At 42.8% G+C, this 21,037-nt stretch overlaps 1 protein-coding gene across 3 annotated transcripts in view; it reads right to left on the reverse strand.

Annotated features, from left to right (window-relative positions):
- NHEJ1 (non-homologous end joining factor 1) overlaps positions 1-21,037 on the reverse strand; it is a 298,233-nt gene that overhangs the window by 2,777 nt on the left and 274,419 nt on the right. For 2 of the 3 annotated variants that reach the window (XM_030210315.1, XM_030210316.1), the window contains exons 6-7: positions 9,315-9,420; positions 5,099-5,226 (exon numbers count right to left, since the gene is read on the reverse strand). In XM_030210315.1, the coding sequence (XP_030066175.1) occupies positions 5,099-5,226; positions 9,315-9,420 (234 nt within the window). The remainder of the gene's footprint in view (positions 1-5,098; positions 5,227-9,314; positions 9,421-21,037) is intronic. The other variant, XM_030210317.1, reaches the window with a different exon arrangement.

Below are 21,037 nucleotides of genomic sequence, written 5' to 3' on the forward strand. Positions count from 1 at the left end.
GTACGATGTGATACCCGCTAGCGAGCCTTCTCAGCAGTAGCCTCCACACTCTGGAATTTACTCCCTGAGGGGCTAACTCGAGACTACCTCTACTTCAGGAAGCAGGTGAAAGCTTGGCTTTTCTCCCAGGCCTTTAATACATAGGGTGACTGACTATACACTCACTCTGCACCTGGACTAGCATCCTTCACACACTGTAACTTACATCAGTTCCTTATCTCTTGCTTATCTGTACAAAGAACTTACTTTGAGTTTTGCCACCCATCTATTTATCCCAACTGACTCTGCATCACCCATCTTGTCCCCATCTATATATCTGCACTTGGCCCCTCAGCTACATGGTAAGCTGTATTGTAGAAAAGCATTACATAGTAACATAGTAGATGACGGCAGAAAAAGACCTGCACGGTCCATCCAGTCTGCCCAACAAGATAAACTCATATGTACTACTTTTTGTGTATACCTTACCTTGATTTGTACCTGTCCTCTTCAGGGCACAGACCGTACAAGTCAAATGTCATACCCAGCTCCATGACAGCAGTATGCGTGTCCCTGGAGCAGTTTTTAGTGGGTACTGCAAAAGCATTAGCATCATATCTATGTTATCTGAATATTCTAATGTGTGTTTATTTGGTGTTTCATTTGTATTATGCCTGACATTGTTATTTGAATTTCAGTGCTGTTAAATGTGTATATTTCTGATACTGTTTCATGGTCGTCCTATTATTAGGTTTTAATTTGCTGTTTTCAAGTTTACCTCATTCATTGTATTCATGTTTATATTTGGTCATTTTTACTATTAAGTCTTATGTTAAACTGAACCTGCTCTACACTGCCTTGGGTGAAGCCCAGACCAGATGTATTAACAAAGGTTGAAAGAAGAGCAAACGACAGCCAGCATAGTTAAAAGGTGAAGTGGAAGAAGCTATTAGAGCCAAAACAGCATTCTTCAAAGAATGGAAAAAAGATCCAAATGAATAAAAAATGCAGCAACATGAGCAGTGTCAAGCTAGATGCAAAAAACTGATAAAGAAGGCTGAAAGAGAATATGAAGACAAAAACTCATAGTAACACCTTTTTCAGGTTCATCAGCAGCAGAAAGCCTGTGAAGGAATCAGTGGGACCGTTAGATCATGAAGGAGCAAAAGGGGCACTAAGGGAGAACAAGGCCACAGCAGAGAGTTTGAATGAATTCTTTGTTTGGGTCTTTACGGAAGAGTCTACCTGTACCAGAAACACTTTTCAAGGATGGCAATGCAGAGCAACAAGAGCCAGAGTGACAAGTTAAAGAGTGATAAATCACCTGGACTGGACGGCATACACCCAAAGGTACTAAAAAAAACCTAAAATATGAAATTGCTGATCTGTTGTTAGATATCTGTAACCTGTCATTAAAATCATCCATAGTACCTGAAGATTGGAGGATGGCCAATGTAATGCCGATTTTTAAAAAGGGCGTCAGGGGTGATACGGGAAATTACAGACCAGTAAGTCTGACTTCAGTGCTGGGGAAAATAGTGGAAACTATTTTAAGGAATAAAATTACAGAACACATAGACAAATATGGTTTAATGGGACAGAGTAAGTATGGGTTCAGCCAAGGGAAGTCTTGCCTCACCAGTTTGCCTCATTTCTTTGAAGGTGTAAATAAACATGTGGATAAAGGTGAGCCAGTTGATGTAGTGTATCTAGATTTTTAGAAAGCTTTTGACAAAGTTCCTCACGAGAGACTCCTGAGAAAATTAAAAAGTCATGGGACAGGAGGCAATGGTCCTTCTGTGGACTGGGAATTGGTTACTGGACAGAAAACAGAAGGTAGGATTAAATGGTAATTTTTCTCAATGTAGAAGGGTGAATAGTGAAGTGCCGCAGGGATCTGTACTGGGACCGGTGCTATTTAACATATTTATATATGATCTGGGAAATAGGACGATGAGTAAGGTGATTAAATTTGCAGATGACACAAAACTAATCAAAGATTTCAAAACGTAGAATTCCAGCCACCTGCCACTACTATATCTTCCGGCTAAGCTGAACAGGGAGCATTCGGATGGGAGATGCCGATGGTAGTTCTGCCTTACTAATAATATGATTACTCATATGGTGAACGACTCCTGAAGATGTGAGATAGCAAAACCCAGAACTATGTCAGGCTATGAACAGCATATGGAATCATTTTACAGTAAACTAACTTTAAACAGTGGTTTCAAAGATATTGTACCTGGTCTAATCTGGTGGATGAAAAGCCACAGAGAATATCTTAATTGGAGTGTGCTATTCCTTTTTGGGAGGAAGAAAGAAGAGCTTTTGGAAAACCACAAGTTGGAACATCTAGACAGTTTTCTTGGACAACAGAGTGAGCTGTTGGGTGCAGTATATTTGAAAACTGTTTTATTTTCTACAATGAGTTTACTGTAAAGAGATAAACAAGCTGTTTTGAATGACAACTAATAGGATTTTTCAAGTATATGGACTCGTCATTGCCTAAGGAACTGTGGGTTAGTTAAGTTTTATGAAAATATTATATAAAATGGAATATTATAATAAAAATTGCTTTTTAAAAGGGAAACAGTATTCTCATGTTATTTAGGTATACCTTGATCTGACCATTTCCAACTAGGTTTCACCATAGATATGTGTCTGTCACCGTAATCCAAGCATAAACCTTGCAAACTGACACATACAAGAGAGAGAATAAATGAATCCAACTTCTGGGCTGCCCTCGGAAATTCTCTTGCCTCCTGGAGTCCATCTCAAGAATCAGCTAAATCCTTTTAGGACAAAACTTTAACTATGATTCTGGACAAAATTGCACCCATCTGGCCAGGTCACCTAGAAACTCATCATGGTTCTTGAATGAATTATCTAAACTAAAAACGGGAATGTCGACAATTAGAGAAACAATGGAGAAAGAGCCACTCAATCACGGATAAAGCAAACTGGAAGACTGCCTTCCGTCTATATAAACTGAAGGTAGTCAAAGTCAAACAACACTACTACACAGTATCCTTTAAAGTCATGACTCCCTAAGCACCAAAAATCTCTTCTCTCTAGTAAGAAAGCCAGCAGCCATCAAGACTACCAACACTCAATAAGCCACTCCACCTGCTCAAGAATTGGCTGACTTCTTTGCCAACAAGATGAAGCAAATCTGGTCTGATATACCTAAGGCCAAGCCTACATAGGGAAAGCCATTATTATCAGAGGTGTGTTCACAGCCAAGTACTTGCCTCATTCAGGAAGCCAAGTCTGACCAACACTGGGTTACATTCCAACCTCTCTCTCTGGAAGAAGTCACTACTGTTGAAATGTGGCCATTCTCTCTCCATCCTCGACTGCTGCCCTGCATCAGTACTCTCGACTGAACGACTTAATGACCTCTTAGAAGCAGGTTCACTTCCTCCAGTCATGGGCAAAATTGTCCTTACATAGTACCATAGTAGATGATGGCAGAGAAAGACCTGCACGGTCCATCCAGTCTGCCCAACAAGATAGACTCATATGTGCTACTTTTTGTGTATACCTGACCTTGATTAGTATCTGCCATTTTCATGGCACAGACCGTAGAAGTCTGCCCAACACTAGCCTCCGCCTCCCAACCACCAGCCCTGGAATAAATTTTGGCCTGGGCTTCCAGGATGGTGTTTTTGAACAGCATCCACGCCTGATGTATTCCTTCCTCACCAGCTTGTCTTCTTCGCTTGATAAACGATCATCGTCTAGTCTTTCCTGGCTCCAAATTTGCCCAGTTAGAATCTACTCGTCATTCAGCTTTTTTCTTCGCTGCCCCTTCCCAATGGAACTCACTCCCACTAGACATCCGTGCCAAAACCTTGTTTAAAACTTTCAAATCAAGACTAAAGACCTGGCTCTTTAATAAAGCTTTCACCCTAGATTGAACTGTGACGGTGGACCGCTGGCCCTACCCGCTTCTTCCCCACTGTTCTCATTTCTCTGCATCTCTGCTCTGCCCATTTTCCTGTCAATTTTGTAGTTCCTTTCCTTTTTTTCACTCTGTTTTGAATATTGTAAACCGCCGAGAGCTGCCAATTAGTCATGGCGGTATAGCAATAATTTTTTTTTTTTAATAAACCTTAGGAGTCAGCACTCAAGAAAAAGATCTGGGTGTCATTGTAGACAATACGCTGAAATCTTCTGCCCTGTGTGCAGCAGTGGCCAAAAAAGCAAACAGGGATGCAAAATAAGACCAAGAATATTATAATGTCTCTGTATCGCTCCATGGTGCGACCTCACCTTGAGTTTTGCATTCAATATTGGTCACTGTGTCTCAAAAAAGATATAGCGGAATTAGAAAAGGTTCAAAGAAGAGCAACCAAAATAATAATAGAACTCTCATATGAAGAAAGGTTAAAGAGGTTAGGGCTCTTCAGCTTGGAAAAGGGACAGATGAGGGGAGATATGATCAAGGTCTATAAAATTCTGAGTGGTGTAGAATGGGTAAAACTGAATCGATTTCTCACTCTTTCAAAAAGTACAAAGAGCAGGGGTCACTCAATGGAGTTACATGGAAATACTTTTAAACACAAATAGGAGGAAATATTTTTTCACTCAACAGATATTAAAGCTTTGGAACTCTCTGTCGGAGGATGTGGTAACAGCAGTCAGTGTTATCTGGGTTTTAAAAAGGTTTGGGCAAGTTCCTGGAGGAAAAGTTTGTAGTCTGTTATTGAGATGGACACGGGGAAGCCACTGCTTGCCCTGGGATCGGTTGTATGGAATGTTGCCACGATTTGGGTTTCTGCCAGGTACTTGTGAGTTGGATTGGCCACTGCTGGAAGCAGGATACTAGGCCAGATGGACCATTGGTCTGACCCAATATGGCTACTCTTATGTTCTTAATCTCTTCTTAAAGGCAATTAATAAATCCCAATAAATAAACTCCAAATCCTCAGCTTGTTCTGAATCTATACAGCAGGGTCCCCTTTCAACGTAAGACACCAAACCCAACGAGGCTGTGAATGGAGATGATGATTACTGTAATACAGAGGAAGTGGCTGCCAGGAGCAGCTGAGCCTTTATTTCATTTATTTAACAATATTCCTAGGCGAGCAAGCCAACCCCTTCTACAGTCACTTACCGAAGTAACTTCCCCACTGCCCTGAATGGCTGGTACCGGGGGCAGAGCATCAGAGCTGGTCTGCAAGCCTCTCTCTTCAACATGCTCTTCCTGAAGGGGTGAGGAGCCTACTCCTCTGTTCTCATCTCCTAGAATTAGAAATGAAAAGCCGCTGTAGCTCATTCTCTAGAAAATGTCTGTGTTCAGGGATAACAAAGTGGTCCCCACGTTAGTAAAGTCCACTTTGAAACCACCAACATCCGTACAGATTTGCTAATACTGAACAAAGGCCTCTGGGTCCATCCTCCTGCGTAGTTCAACATCATAGACGTTATCTTGATGACCATTGCTAAGGATTAATCTACCTTTCTTCTCCATCTTTGCTATCACCAAATTCATTCGGAGACTCTTCCATGAAAACATTTTTCTTTATGTTAACTGGATTAGGTAGATTCAACCTTTGCTGACACCAACAACTCCTGCTGCTTCTCCAAACTTTGCAGACCAAACTTTCCAACTACCGCTCCTCCAAACCACTGGCAACCCTCCAACCACCCTTTTCCCAAAACCACAGACCAAACCTTCAATTACTTCTCCTCCAAAACCACTTTTGTCCATTCATTCACCCCTCCCCTGAAACCACGTACAACCCTCCAATCATACTTCCTCTAAATCCATGCCTATTGCACCAGCCACCCCTCCTCCAAAACTACTGACCACCTTTAAAACCATCCACCCTGTCAAACGTCTCTCTTCCAAACCATTGGCAACCATCTAACCACCCTTTTCCCGAAACCACAGACCAAACCTTCAATTACTTCTCCTCCAAAACCACTTTTGTCCATTCATTCACCCCTCCCCTGAAACCACGTACAACCCTCCAATCATACTTCCTCTAAATCCATGCCTATTGCACCAGCCACCCCTCCTCCAAAACTACTGACCACCTTTAAAACCATCCACCCTGTCAAACGTCTCTCTTCCAAACCATTGGCAACCATCTAACCACCCTTTTCCCGAAACCACAGACCAAACCTTCAATTACTTCTCCTCCAAAACCACTTTTGTCCATTCATTCACCCCTCCCCTGAAACCACGTACAACCCTCCAATCATACTTCCTCTAAATCCATGCCTACTGCACCAGCCACCCCTCCTCCAAAACTACTGACCACCTTTAAAACCATCCACCCTGTCAAACGTCTCTCTTCCAAACCATTGGCAACCATCTAACCTTACCAATGCCAAAACCGACTCACTTTCCATCCATCCCTCCCCATAAAAAACTGGCCACTCCTCCAAAACCACTGTCCCTCCCCTACCTCAACCAGCCTTTTATTGATATAGATTAGGAGTGGTGGCAACAGTAGTTGCAGAGGCAGGGGTGGGAGGACCACTAACATCTGCCAAGTCCCCAGCATAAGCTCTCGGGGTCCAGCAATGTAGTTTAATCACAGGAACTGATTGAGTGGTGTGATCCTGGGGTTTGGCAATGTAGTGCAGCACTGTACATTTGTGGTGGGGAGGGCAGTTATTGTTGGGAAGGAAGATCATTATAGTGTATTTGTGAGACAGCAGGCAGCTCTGGGGGATATGCAGGGTTACTGGTGCTGCAACGTATGTATTGTTCCGGCCCCATTTGCATGGAGGCAGGCTCTTTGCTGTTTATGAATATACTAGCCGTTGAGCCCATGAAAACGGGCTACTTTTGGAATGGGGGGGTTTCTGAGCCCCCCTCCCGAGGTCGGCGCCGCCCCACCTCCCCCGGAGTCGCTGCCGCCACCCCTCCACCCGGCCTGAGCAGCACTGTAAACTTACATCAGCACGCAGCAGCAGGCACATCAGCAAAGCTGCCGTCAGGGTGGGCTTCCTTCTCTGCCTGTGTCCCGCCCTCGTGTGACGTAACGTCGGCGAGGGCGGGACAAAGGCAGAGAAGGAAGCCCGACGGCAGCTTTGCTGCTGCGTGGTGATGTAAGTTCACAGTGCTCGGCCAGATGGAGGGGCGGGTGGCGGCGACTCCGGGGGAGGGGGAGGGGGAGCGGTTCCGACGTCTGCAGCATGCCAGTAGAGACTTCCCTCTCTGTCCCGCCCCCGTCTTCACGTATTGACGCGGGGGCGGGGCAGAGAGGGAAGTCTCTACTGCGCATTTGCGAGTGAGTACGGTCACTCGCCGTTTATATGTTTGATGTTAATTGCCTGTAACAGATTCATTGCGGGCACCTTAAATTTCAGGTTGTGCCCTTGAACTACAAATCCCTGTAATCTTATAGTTCCCTGTAACAGGCTCTTCCTGGGCAAATATCCCAGATCCCTGGGTCTTATGGGACTCTTTCTATTGGCTTGCCTTGTTCTCTGCGTATGCTGGGCTAGTTGCTCTCACACCCCTCACTTTCCATCGGGTCTGCAAGAGTTAGTCTGCAGCATATCTCCTCTGTGCACTGAATCTGCCAATGCTGTACTTTGCTGTATGACCCCTTCAAGCTACTGTGATGCTATTAAGATGTCACCAGTATAAAAGTATAAACAGCATTACTATTCCTCGTGCCGCCTCTATTGCTTGAGAAAGACAGCTGGTGGAGAACAGACTCCCACTTTTCAAGGCAAAAACTTCTGTCCAGCACATCTGAACTATAACTTATTTTCCCTTGTTTGATTACTACATTAAAGAAGATTTAGGTTCAAAATTCTGAGTCTTCTCATAGTGATTTCTATACTCTGGTTTCAACTGTATGCCAATCAAGCCAGGCCACTGAAAGGGCAGAACATGTATGGCAAGGCTGACAGTACTGGATATTCTTGAGAGGGTTGACTGTATCGTGTATTCATGGGAAGGATGCACTGCATATTTTTGGGAGTGCTGGCTATGGTAACCTAATGAAAAGATTGGCCTAACTTAATATACCTGTAACAATCAAAAGGTTTCACCTACAACTTGTTTGTGGGTCCTTATTTTCAAAAATCCAGGTTATAAGTTTTTAGGTCTGCAACCACACATCTTATTTCTTCAGTTCACTCCCTTAAAAAAACCAAACAAAAAAAAAACAAACAAACCAACCCTAAATTCCTGCTGAGTGAAAGCAGACTATGAAGCTTAGAATGTGTTCTTCCTGAGCGATCTTCCCACCTCTGCTCATCTCCCTGAGACTTTTTTTATTTCTCTAAGATAATGGCAGATAAAGACCTGCACAGTCCATCCAATAAGATAAACTCATCATGTGTAGCAATTCTTGATCTGTCCGGCACTGGACATACTCCCCAAATACTGGAGTTGCCCATCTAGATCTGTCTAGCCATAATCAGGGCACAGATTGTAGACGTCTGCCTGGCACTTTATTTCCTCAATTACTGGAGTTACTATTTAAGCACCACTAAGTTTTGATTTGCTTCCATTCTCTTTCCATATAGGAATCCTTTAATTCTGTTGCCATTTTCCTCTCCATTATACCACTGATCTTTCTGAGTAGACAGAGATTAGACAATAAAATGGCAGAGGCACACTACCAGAACCCTTATCCACACTCTTATCACCTCTCACTTACACTATGGCTACTTACCACTACTTAACATTAACTTCTCACAGGTCTCCCACTTAGCCATCTCTCTCCTCTTCAATCTGTTCAAAATTCTGGTGCACAACTTATATTCTGCCAGTTTCGCTATGCTCATATTAACCCTCTTCTTAAGTCATCCATTTCCGCATACAGTTCAAACTCCTCTTACTGACTTACAAGTACATTCACTCTGCAGCTCCTCAGTACCTCTCCACTCTTATCTCTCCCTACACTTCTCCACAGGAACTCCGTTCACTGGGTAAATCTCTCTTTCTGTATCCTTCTCTTCTACTGCCAATTCCGTTCCTTTTATCTTGCTGCACCATATGTCTGGAATAGACTTCCTGAGCCGGTACGTCAAGCTCCATCTCTGGCCGTCTTCAAAACTAGGCTAAAAGCCCACCTTTTTGATGCTGCTTTTAACTCATAAGTCCTATTCACTTGTACAGTACCCTTGTATGTTTTATCTTTCTCACCTTATTAATTCCCTTATCCCTTCCCATTTGTCTGTCCTAATTCGGTCGAGCAGGGACTGTCTCTTACATGTTCAGTGTGCAGCGCTGTGTATGTCTAGTAGCGCTATAGAAATGATAAGTAGTAGTAGTAGTAATGACTTCAGACAGGTGTCCGAGGATATCACCTCTTATCAGAAATATTAACCGGAGCAGTCTGGACTCTTTCTCTTACCTGATAACTGGTGTTTGACTTCCTGTGACAGGACAGCTGTGTACAGATGCTGTAGGCTTCCAGTGAATGCCATCCCATTTCCTCCACTGCAGACCTCGGGGAGACTCTGTAGGAGACAATCAGAACAGATACCGTGTGAGCTTGTGTTCAATTACAGCTCCTGCTCCACCTCCTCTGACTGTGCTACACCTGCAATGCGTGTGTCCTGCTCACCGTTTGACTCCTTCTGCTCCATCCCAGAGAACTACTTGGTGCTTGTAAATCATTAAAATACCAGTCTATACACACGTATGTGCACGTCACATGAATTAATGGCTATGTGCCACCTAAGTGTGTGCATATCTTTAATTGTGCATGATTTACAGCTGGGCGGTTTCTGGGCAGAAGACAAATTTACCCACATGACTTGTAAAATAAGTTACATGTGTACCTCTGGACCGTGGGCACACGTATTTACACATGTCTAAGCACACATGCATGTATAGACCTGGTCATGCTACTATTCCATCCCTGCTGACCAGTGGTGTAGCCAGAAGGCAATTTTTGGGTGGGCCAACAGAGAAACACCTGCCACCTGATATGCCCTGCCCACGCCCCTACTCCTACCGCACACACCTACCCCACTCCCAATAACTTCAATGGGAGTAGCAGTGCAGGCCTCTGTGGCTGCAGGCCACATTGAGAGCTAGGGGAAATATAAGAGGGTGCACTCTTCATCCTCCACTGAGCCACAGTCCACCAACACACATAGGCTTCCCTTAAATATGCCCTAAATATTACAGTGGGGAAAAGAGAGCAAGCCCCAAGAGAAAGGCAAGAGAGAGAGAGAGAGAGAGAGAGACTCAGATCAAAAGGAGTGGGGAGAGATGCCAGACCACAGGGAGGGGTAGGGGTGGGTGCAGGAGGAAAAGAGGAGAGAGGGGAAAAATTGGACATGAGGAGGGGCAGGGGGCACAGAGATGAGATGCTGGGTACAAAAGGTGCATAAGAACAGGGACAGAGAGAGGCAATGCTGGAAACAGAAGAATAGGGACTGTGACATAGTGGGGAGATGCCAGATAGGATGGATAAGGGATGCAGAGAACATAAGAACATAAGTATTGCCATACTGGGACAGACCAAAGGTCCATCAAGCCCAGCTTCCTGTTTCCAACAGTGGCCAATCCAGGTTACAAGTACCTGGCAAGATCCCAAAACAGTGCAATACATTTTATGCTGCTTATCCTAGAAATAAGCAGTGGATTTTCCCTAAGTCTATCTTAATAATGGCTTCTGGACTTTTCTTTTAGGAAGTTATCCAAACCTTTTTTAAACCCCGCTAAGCTAACTGCTTTTACCACATTTTACAGCAACAAATTCCAGAATTTAATTACATGTTGAGTGAAGAAATATTTTCTCAGATTTGTTTTAAATTTACTACTTTGTAGCTTCATTGCTTGCCCCCTAGCCCTAGTATTTTTGGAAAGAGTAAACAAGCGATTCACATCTATCTATTCCACTCCACTCATTATTTTATAGATGTCTATCATATCTCATCTCAGTCATCTTTTCTCCAAGCTGAAAAGCCCTAGCCGCTTTAGCCTTTCCTCATAGGGAAGTCGTCCCACCTCCTTTATCATTTTCATCACCCTTCTTTGTACCTTTTCCAATTCCACTATGTCTTTTTTGAGATGTGGTGGCCAGGACTGCACGCAGTATTTGAGGTTCACCTAGAGCACTATAGAGTGATGATACAAGGGCATTATAACATCCTCATTCTTGTTTTTCATTCCTTTACTAATAATACCTAGCATTCTATTTGCTTTCTTCGCTGCTGCACACTAAGCAGAGGGTTTCAGTGTATTGTCTACAATGACACCAATCCCTTTCCTGGTTGGTGACTCCTAATGTGGAATCTTGCATCAAGTAGCTATAGTTCGGGTTCCTCTTTCCCACATGCATCACTTTGCACTTACAACATAATAACATAAGAGTAGCCATACTGGGTCAGACCAATGGTCCATCTAGCCCAATATCTTGTTTTACAAACAGTGACTACGCCAGGTCACAAGTACCTAGCAGAAGCCAGCGGCAAGCGGTTGCTTCCCATGACTGTCTCAACAGCAGACTATGGACTTTTCCTTCCAGGAACTTGTCCAAACCTTTTATAAACCCAGATATGCTAACTGCTGTTACTAAATCCTCTGGCAAAGAGTTCCAGAGCTTAACTATTTGTTGAGTGAAAAAATATTTCCTTCTATTTGTTTTAAAAGTATTTCCATGTAACATCCTTGAGTGTCCCCTACTTTTGGAACGAGTAAAACATCGATTTACTTCTACCTGTTCTACACCACTCAGGATTTTGTAGACCTCGACATTATCTCCCCTCATCCGTCTCTTTTCCAAGCTGAAGAGTCCTAACCTCTTCAGCCTTTCCTCATGCAAGAGGTTCCACCCCCTTGATCATTTTGGTTGCTCTTCTTTGAACCTTTTCTAATTCAGCTATATATTTTTTGAGATACGATGACCAGAACTGAACGCAATACTCAAGGTGCGGTCGCACCATGGAGCGATACAGTCTTATTCACCATCCCTTTCCTAAGAATTCCTAGCATCCTGTTTGCTTTTTTGGCCATTGACGCATACTGGGCTAATTAGAAATATTTTGATTTTCTGACCGAAGAACACAAAGTTTCTGTTCTTAAAGAAAATGGCAATCTGTGGTGCCAGTCTGGGTCAAGGACCAAGGATAGAAAATAAGTAGATCCCTCTAGTGATCACTTCCTTGCTGAGATGACTCAGAAATGCTGAAACTCCTGATCTATCTTACACTTGATTTTGGAGATTGGGAAGGCCCCGGACAGTAGGGGAGTGGAAACAGAAGGCATTTTAGAGTCTTCTAAAACCTATTTGTTAAACATTTTGTGATGAGGCAGTCCCCAAAAGCTCCTCTAGAGGGCAGGTTGAATCTGAATGTGGCTTTTGTGCTCAAGAGAGCTGACACATTTCCATCTCATGCAGACCTCCAACAACAACGCCTACGAATGTTGTCATAAACAAGCCCATAAGACCTGAAACTGGAGTTGGAGATTCAGTTGAGTAATCTCATCTTTACCCTTCTGTTTCAAAAACAAAAAACAGGAAAATCATTCAGAGAAAACCCAAGCGAAAGGACTAAGGCTTTGAAACTTGTTAAGCAGTGCATCACTAGGTGGGTGCTATCTTGAATCCTCCTCAAGTACAATGCAAGAGTTCAGTACAGCACTGCAGTGCATTCAGGACACCGAGCTCATATCCAATATACCATGGGTTACGAGTGAGATTCATTCTTGTTGCAGTTTGTGTAAAACTAACTCCTTTATCAATGTCTCCAAATAGGAAAGTGAGTCAGGCCTGAACAAGATGGTGGAAGCCTAATGAGTGAGACAGCACGAATCTACTCAACTAAATCAGGCTTAACGGAGACAGTGTAATTTATTTATTTAATTTAAATCTGTACATCGCCTACCTCCTAGGCAGTTTCCAAGTCAACATACATAATAATCTGCAACTACCAAACAGACAGTTCACTGCGGGTCACAATAGTTAAAATGGAAAATGGACTGATCATCCAGATAACAAATACTACTACTACTAACTGAACACACTTACGTCCACAGAGAGTACAACAGATGAACTTACAACTCAATTTCAACCAAGTGTTACATATTTTCTAAATAAAAAGGTCTTGAGCGACCGCCTAAAAGCGCGATGATTTTTTCTGATCACTCTAAGTTCCAGAGGCAAAGAATTCCAAAAAGTTACAGCTTGATAAGAAATAGAAAAAGACAGAAATCTAACAAACTTGGCATTCCTTATGGAAGGATAGTAAAGAAGTTATCTACGTAACCGACCTGATTCCTAACCACATCTGCCATATAAAGTATAGCCTCACCATACAGAATTTTAACAACTACAATCCCTAATTTGAATTGCACCCATGCTTCAACAGGAAGCCAGTGCAATTCAAGCATACAAGGAATTAAGGAATCAGACTTACCCAAGGAAAAAATCAATTTTATTGCTGTATTCTGTACAATCTGCAGATGCCTCAAAGCCACCTTAGTACAACCTGAAAAGCCCAGACTGCAATCAATTCTGGACAACAAAGCCCAAATGTGGTATGTCAAAATATTTCTTTACAAGATGAAGTTTCTTAAGAAACAAAACTTCTTAACAACCAGATTTATATAAGGTTTTAAACTAAGAATATTATCCACCTCTACCTCAAGTATTCTGGATGAATTTTTGAAAGAAAAACAATTCAATGGTGAATTGCTGATGTCCAAAAGGGTGATTCATTGACTTCAACCACAGAAACTTGGTCTTATCCCTATTTAGAAATGCTAAATAGTAGTAGTAGTAGTAATTTAGCTTAAGTCTGTGAGACTTAATCCAATTTTCAATGAAACTGACACAGTTTAACCAACCAGCAAAAGTAAGGGACTAATCATCGAACACAGGTCAAAGAACCGAAATATCATTAGCAGATATATATATAAAAAAAGCAAGTTAGCTTGCTCCAAAATTACTCTCAATGATTGCAATAGAATATTAAAACACCTTGTTCCGGGAATTTGGTATTCCCAGATACAATGTGTTACAATAATCTAGTTTCAACAAACCATACTCTGCACCACTCTCTGAAAATCGAATAACAACATAGGTTTTAACTTGTGCAAAAGATGGAGCTGTGAAAAAGATTGAATGAACATCCTAAAAGATACCAGATATTAAAAAAATCAAGCAAAAATGATGCAATTTCCTTAAATCTTCTACTTTCAATAAGTATTTTTTGTTATGGGAGAAAATCCAGCCATTCTTCTTCCACAGATCTCCCAATAATCATGACTTCCATTTTAGATAAATGTAAAATAAGCCCATTTTCAAACATCTACTCACTAACCGTATCCATTCAATGCTTTGAGAACTCAATCCATCCCCCAAAGGAGCTATTGGAAAAAAGAAACCTGCATATCCTCAGCATACATGCAATAATGAACCCCCAGTGACCCAAACATATAAAGCCAATAGGGCTGAGCTCTGTGACACCCCCCTATCTATATGAACTTCTTGAGACATTTGCCCTCCACTTTGCACACATGGAGGCATATTTTCAAAGCACTTAGCCTTCCAAACCCTAGAAACTTTGGAAGGCTAAGTGCTTTGAAAATATGCCTCATAATGACCTTCCAAAAAGATACGACACAAACCATTTATAAACTTGCCCATCCATACATAATTGATTTAGCTTCAGTAAAAACACATTTATATCCACTGAGTCAAAAGCTCCAGAAACATCCAAAGATATCAGACAAAAATGTAAGTTCTCATCCATACTCTAATTACATCCACTATCGAAATGAAAAGTCTCAACACCCCATGCGCTCACCTAAATCCAATCTGAAAAGAATCATCCACTATTTTCAAGAAATTCTTCCAACTGTTTTAAAACCACTTTTTCAAATTACTTTACCCAAAAAAAGAAACTACAGAGATCATTCAATAATTACCTAAATTTAGGGGATCAAGATCCACTCTTTTCAATAAAGGTCTGTCGCCAGGCTTGAGTGAGACCATGTAAACCTGTTCACTTGCCTAGGTCTGAGCAACACAGTGTGATCCTAGTGACACACTCAGGCCCAAGTGAGACAATACTACTACTGCTGCTAGTACTCACTAGTCCTCACTATAGTACTTCCACAAGAGAGAGACTTTGCCTTGTAACACCAATTGTGGGAGAAGCAGCATTTGTGACCATAGTGACGGTTGTTGATGTCACTATCTCTCGACATAAAATCACGCTAGCTTCTGAGGTGTTGTGCTGAAGGGGTGTGCCAAAGGGGCATGCCTTGCCCCTTAGTGTGCCCCTTCGTGTGCTACTGAGTGCATGATGTAACAAGTTCTGTTTTAATTTGAGCCAGTTGTATAGACTAGAGGTTGACTTACTATGGAGTGGTTAAAGCTGGTATTTATTTTATTTCTTTGAATGGATGGGGCATTAATTTTAATCAAGTAGTTTGTTTTAATCAGATCCCTGTAACTCAACTGAATTTTAAATGTTCAAAACCTATATATAAGGGATTTTATCGTACAAGGGAGTTATTGAATTGCTCAGAACAGTTTTTATATAGGATCAAGACTCAAGACTCAAATTGGCCACAGACCAGCGACTTATAAGAAAAACATTTTTTCTTCATCATCACAAAAAAAATGTGAATACCAGACATAATTTAAAAGTTGCATCTCAGATAGGCTTTGTCAACCTTCTCTGCTTTGAAGTGGAATACATTTAACAAATTATTTTCCAAATATGCTAAATCTTACTGTCAAATGGACAGTTGTCCTCTGGTCCTTATGAAACTGGCTTCAGTGAACTTTCATTTCCACCTTGTTAACTGGCTACAGTTTTTATTATCTCATGGTCTTTTCCCCCTCAGAACTTGGGGAAATTATTGTTATTCCTATTCTGAAGAATATAAAAGAACCAGATCATTTACTGTCCAGTTACAGACCAAATTACTATAGGGATTAGTTGCATCTCAACTTTATTTATTTCTCCGATTTAGATTCTGCTTTAATACCAAAGCGGGTTACAGGAAAAACATTCATAAAATCAGGACACACAACTTACTGACATTATAACATTTTACATGACTCTCAATTCGGTTAAGTACCAAGACTGTTGACATTTTCCATTGTTTTTTTTTATAGTATCTAAATTGATTTGAAAAGAAATCCTCACTTCTTAGGTATATAGTGGTTTATGAAAATAGTTATTAGCCAGGCCTGTTCATAGCAGTCTTTTGGATTTTTCCTAGGGGGAGAAGAGGGTAATCCCACCCACTAACGCTTTTCTTCTCCAGCGGGAGGTACCGTGCGCCAAGTGAGTAAAGGACCAACAGAAACTGCCCTCGGGAGGCTCCGGCCAGGTCGGGCCTCGGATCCAGGAGCACTCAGTAAAGGGGGCATTACACACAAAACAGTGATGGTAGTATTAGTTTTACGATTACATTGTTATTTGTATTTCTTGGTATTGTCCAGCTTCTTGCGACTGTACTCCGGTAAGAGCTGAAAAGTATGGCGGACTATAAATTCAAAATTATGTTATTTATCAATTCTACAATACTACTAGACACATGTAGCACTGTACACATTCTATGCAGGTACTTGCTCTGTCCCTAGAGGGCTCATGATCTAATTTTTGTACCTGGGGCAAAGGGAGGGGGGGGGGGGGTTAAATGACTTACCCAAGGTCACAAGGAGCACTAGAGGGAATTAAACCCAGTTCCCAAGGATCTCAGCCCACTGTACTAACCATTAGGCTACTTCTCCAGTCCACAGAGTGAACCTACTTACCCAGCTAGGCCTCAGTGAAACGCAGTGAACTTATACACCCACTAAGTGAGGCAGCATGATCCCCTTCCAGATCTGAAAGAGCAGAATCTCACTTTCCAAACTTGGGAGGCAGCACATTCTCCCCACCAGGTCTCATTTTTCACAGTGAAGACACCTGTATTCTCTAATATTTTGGGCACACTATGTTAACTAAAAATCATTGAGCCCCCCCCCCTCCCCCCCCCCCCCCCCCCCCCAACCAAACCTAGTCTCCAGGATGCACTCATGATCTGCATGGCTAGAAAGAGCATTGGCTCCATGGTATCAACAAGGAGAAAGAAATCTTGACACTTTCTCCTATTTCTATGCTTTGGGCAGTCAAACGCTGATGAATGCATGACAAAGCCACGACCTGGCACTGCCAACAGCTGTCTCAGCTGTGCACACAAAGACAGGTTCACACCTACTCTTGTCCACATAACCAAACCCTAGGGATGGGGACTGAATTCAGCAAACAATTCCAGCCAGCTTGTACACAGGGCACTGCTCACCTGCGTCCCAGAAACATCCAGGCTGACAATATTTGTGCTTTGTATTTGGGTTAAAGAGATGGCACAGATAAGAAGAAAAGAGTATTCACCACATGGCTGCCATAAATGTAATTTAAAAAGTCTTATTTACCCTAGGAACAATAAAGAGGACTGGTAAAGACGGCACCATGCTTCTCACCTGGACTTCTGCTGGATAAGGTGTGGTTGGCTCAGAGACTCAATGATGATCAACCAATGTCTGTGTCCTACATAAAGCACAATCTTGTGCATATCCAGGCCCAACCAAAACAAGTTCTTTAGGTGTATAACATTGCGGTTTGTTTATTTTCGTTCATCCCGCTATTCTGATCCCAACATTGTAAAACTCCACACATATATCCAGAAATGTTTAATAAAGCCTTCTGTCATATTACTATCATGTATTCTATTACCATGTAACCCCCAAATGTCTATTCTCTTCTTATTTCCACTATCCATGATGCATTGTAAGCCACATTGAGCCTGCAAAGAGGTGGGAAAATGTGGGATACAAATGCAATGAATAAATAAACAAACAAACATTCACCACCCTGGGTCTCCTGCCACTCCAGCCTACTCTGCATCCCAATCCTATCAGCTCCAGATTCTAAATTGTTTCATTCTCTCGCTCCTGTCCCCAAGGCCACTGCTACCATGCCAGGCTGTTCTTTCCCTCCACCCTCACTTCCCCCAGCTCACCAAGTTATTACAATATACAATACAATAAGGCTTATTCTCCATAAGATCCCTCAGGAGTTCTATGTGGCTTACAAATTTAAGAGGGCTGGACAGTCTCCAGGAATGTGCAGGTATTAGCAAAAATCACTCACTGGATGCTTGAGGAAGACTCAAACTGAAGGTGGGAGAGGGGCAGCCAACAGGACAGACTGAAGGGCTGATCTATGCATCAGTGCCCAGAGGCAGGAGGCTGCAGGGCTGGGGGAGTTCACCTGTCCTTCCTCCACTTGCATGCTACCGTCATCACCACCACACTGTGCAGCTCATTGTAAAGTATCACCCTTCCTATCAGTGCCTGAGCACTGAGCAGAAAAAAAAGTCATTGGCAGTCTGCATTATTATTTGTTGCATTTGTATCCCACCTTTTCCCACCTTTTTGCAGGCTCAAAGTGGCTTACAATACATCATGAGTAGTGGAAGAATGTTAGAAAATAAACATTTAGTATTACAGAAGGATCTTGGTCAGCACGATGATGATAAAACAAAGTAATAGTATGCATCATCTCTGATCTCCCTCCCCACCTGGTCCTTCTATGCTGCTCAAACCTGGCAGTAGGTTTATCACACTGTAAATATCAGTGCACAGATTACCCACTTCTACTACTACTTAACATTTCTAAAGCGCTACTAGGGTTACGCAGCGCTGTACAGTTTAACAAAGAAGGCCAGTCCCTGCTCAAAGGAGCTTACAATCTAAAGGACAAAATGTGCAGACAGTCAATTGGGGTAGTCTAGATTTCCTGAATAGAGGTAGAATGGTTAGGTGCCGAAGGCGACATTGAAGAGGTGGGCTTTGAGCAAGGATTTGAAGATGGGCAGGGAGAGGGCCTGGCGTATGGGCTCAGGGAGTTTATTCCAAGCATAGGGAGAGGCGAGGCAGAAAGGGCAGAGCCTGGAATTGGAGTTGGTGGTGGAGAAGGGTACTGAGAGGAGGGATTTGTCTTGAGAAAGGAGGTTACGGGTAGGAACGTAAGGGGAGATAAGGGTAGAGAGGTAATGAGGGGCTGCAGATTTGTAGGTTAGTAGGAGAAGCTTGACCTGGATGCGGTACCTGATCGGAAGCCAGTGAAGTGACTTGAGGAGAGGGGTGATATGAGTATATCGGTCCAAGCTGAAGATAAGACGCGCAGCAGAGTTCTGAACGGACTGAAGGGGGGATAGATGGCAAAGTGGAAGGCCAGTGAGGAGTAGGTTGCAGTAGTCAAGGCGAGAGGTAATGAGAGAGTGGATGAGAGTTCGGGTGGTGTGCTCAGAGAGGAAAGGGCGAATTTTGTTGATGTTATAGAGAAAGAAGCGACAGGTCTGCATTGCTGTGGATTAGCTAATAACCCGTTTACCACTTCGTTTTAATATGCTGAGCACGGATGTCTACCGCGTGAGTTAATTTGATCGCTGAACCCCTTTTGGGATTGTGTGGCCCATAACACTGCAGCCCGTGGTAGCTTTCTGCATCGGTCCCTTAGTTGCACAGGAGCTGACTCTGTGGGTGCTTGAGCACCCCCAATATTGAGAAAATTCCTTGCATGTGTCCAGAGAGGGATTATTTCCATTGGGCTTAGCATAAGTACACAAGTACATAAGCATCGCCATGCTGGGACAGACCAAGGGTCCATCGAGCCCAGCACCCTGTCACCGACAGCGGCCAAAAGAACAAGCAATTTGTCCCGCCCATCCTAGAAATACTGTATTCCCTCGTCCATTCAAAAACATTCTATGGCTTTTTCCTCCAGGAAGCCGTCCAACCCTTTTTTGAAGTCCGCTAAGTTAACCGCCTTAATCAGCTTTTCCGGCAGCACCCCCAATAATTTTGAAAAGTTGGCTCCTAGGCTTAGTTACAAGATCTGTTGGTAGTTCCTTCCCTGAAGTGGGTCAAGGAGGAGGTCGCAAGAACGCAGGTCTGTTCAATTATACGTCCAGTTATGAAATTCTTTACATATACAGCTTCAGGGGAAAAAAAATAATTTGTTGAGTTTTCTGGAAAAACGGAAAATGTTTTATATTTGGTGATTATTAAAGGTTTAATATTGATTTTTCTTTTTGATATTTAATGTTTAATTTACTAAGAAGTGTATTTTTAAATGTTGTGTTAATGAATTCCGTCAGGGAGTCTGGCCCATTCTTTCACACAGAACTGTTTCAGCTCTGTGATATTTGATAGCATCTTTGCAAGAACAGCTCACTTCAGGTCATGCCGCACCATTTCACTAGGATTTAGGCTGGGACTTTGACTAGACCAATGCCCCGGCACCATGTGTCGAGGAGGACTGATGCTTATGAATCACATGGGCTTCCCCTGATGCACAGCATCACGATCCTTCGATGCTGATGAGGATGATGTCGAACCCATACCTGCCCTCGGTGTTGGGTCCGATGCTGACTGGTCCCAGAGCCTATTCTCAGCCCCCAATGTCGAGAGAAGTGGCGACCTCCTCAATGCTGGGGCACTCCCTGGGTGCTGAAGTCTTGGCAGCCATCAAGGTTGATGCTTCTGGTGCCGATGTCAATGTATTGGCCTTCGGGGAGCCAAAAAGCTTTTCCTGTTGAACCTGTGTGCCCTCTATGTCCTCAACTGCATTTGCAAACAGAAAGAACAAGAATTAGGCTCCTGGTTAGGTCCAAGGCACCCAATGCACCAGTTGTGTTTGTCATGGAAATCACCCGATTACATTAGGTGAACCTATTGAAGCCACTGGGGGTCTTCTTGGACAACGAGCAAAGAATTGCAGGAAAATTAAACTCCTCAATCTTTAACCAGAAAAAGGGGCAGTGTTCAAATTGAGGTTGGGGCTCCAGCCTAAATAGGCCTAACAATACACAAAAAATAATGTAAACTTTTAAGGTCCAAAAAAAACTAAAAGAAATTAAAAAGAAACTGAAAAAAAAGAAGAAATAAAGGAAAAAAATATCTGAATGGACTGGGGAAAAACCCGCATTAGAAGGCACTATTAGAAAGTACGAAATGCACTGTGAGAAGAGCACGATGATGTGTCCTCCCTGTTCCACACAAAAATGAAGACTGAAGGACTCGAGCTCGTGTATTGGGCAGGAAGACACCAGTGC

This window comes from Microcaecilia unicolor, chromosome 7, assembly GCF_901765095.1.
Source record: "Microcaecilia unicolor chromosome 7, aMicUni1.1, whole genome shotgun sequence".
Classification (NCBI taxonomy): Eukaryota; Metazoa; Chordata; class Amphibia; order Gymnophiona; family Siphonopidae; genus Microcaecilia; species Microcaecilia unicolor.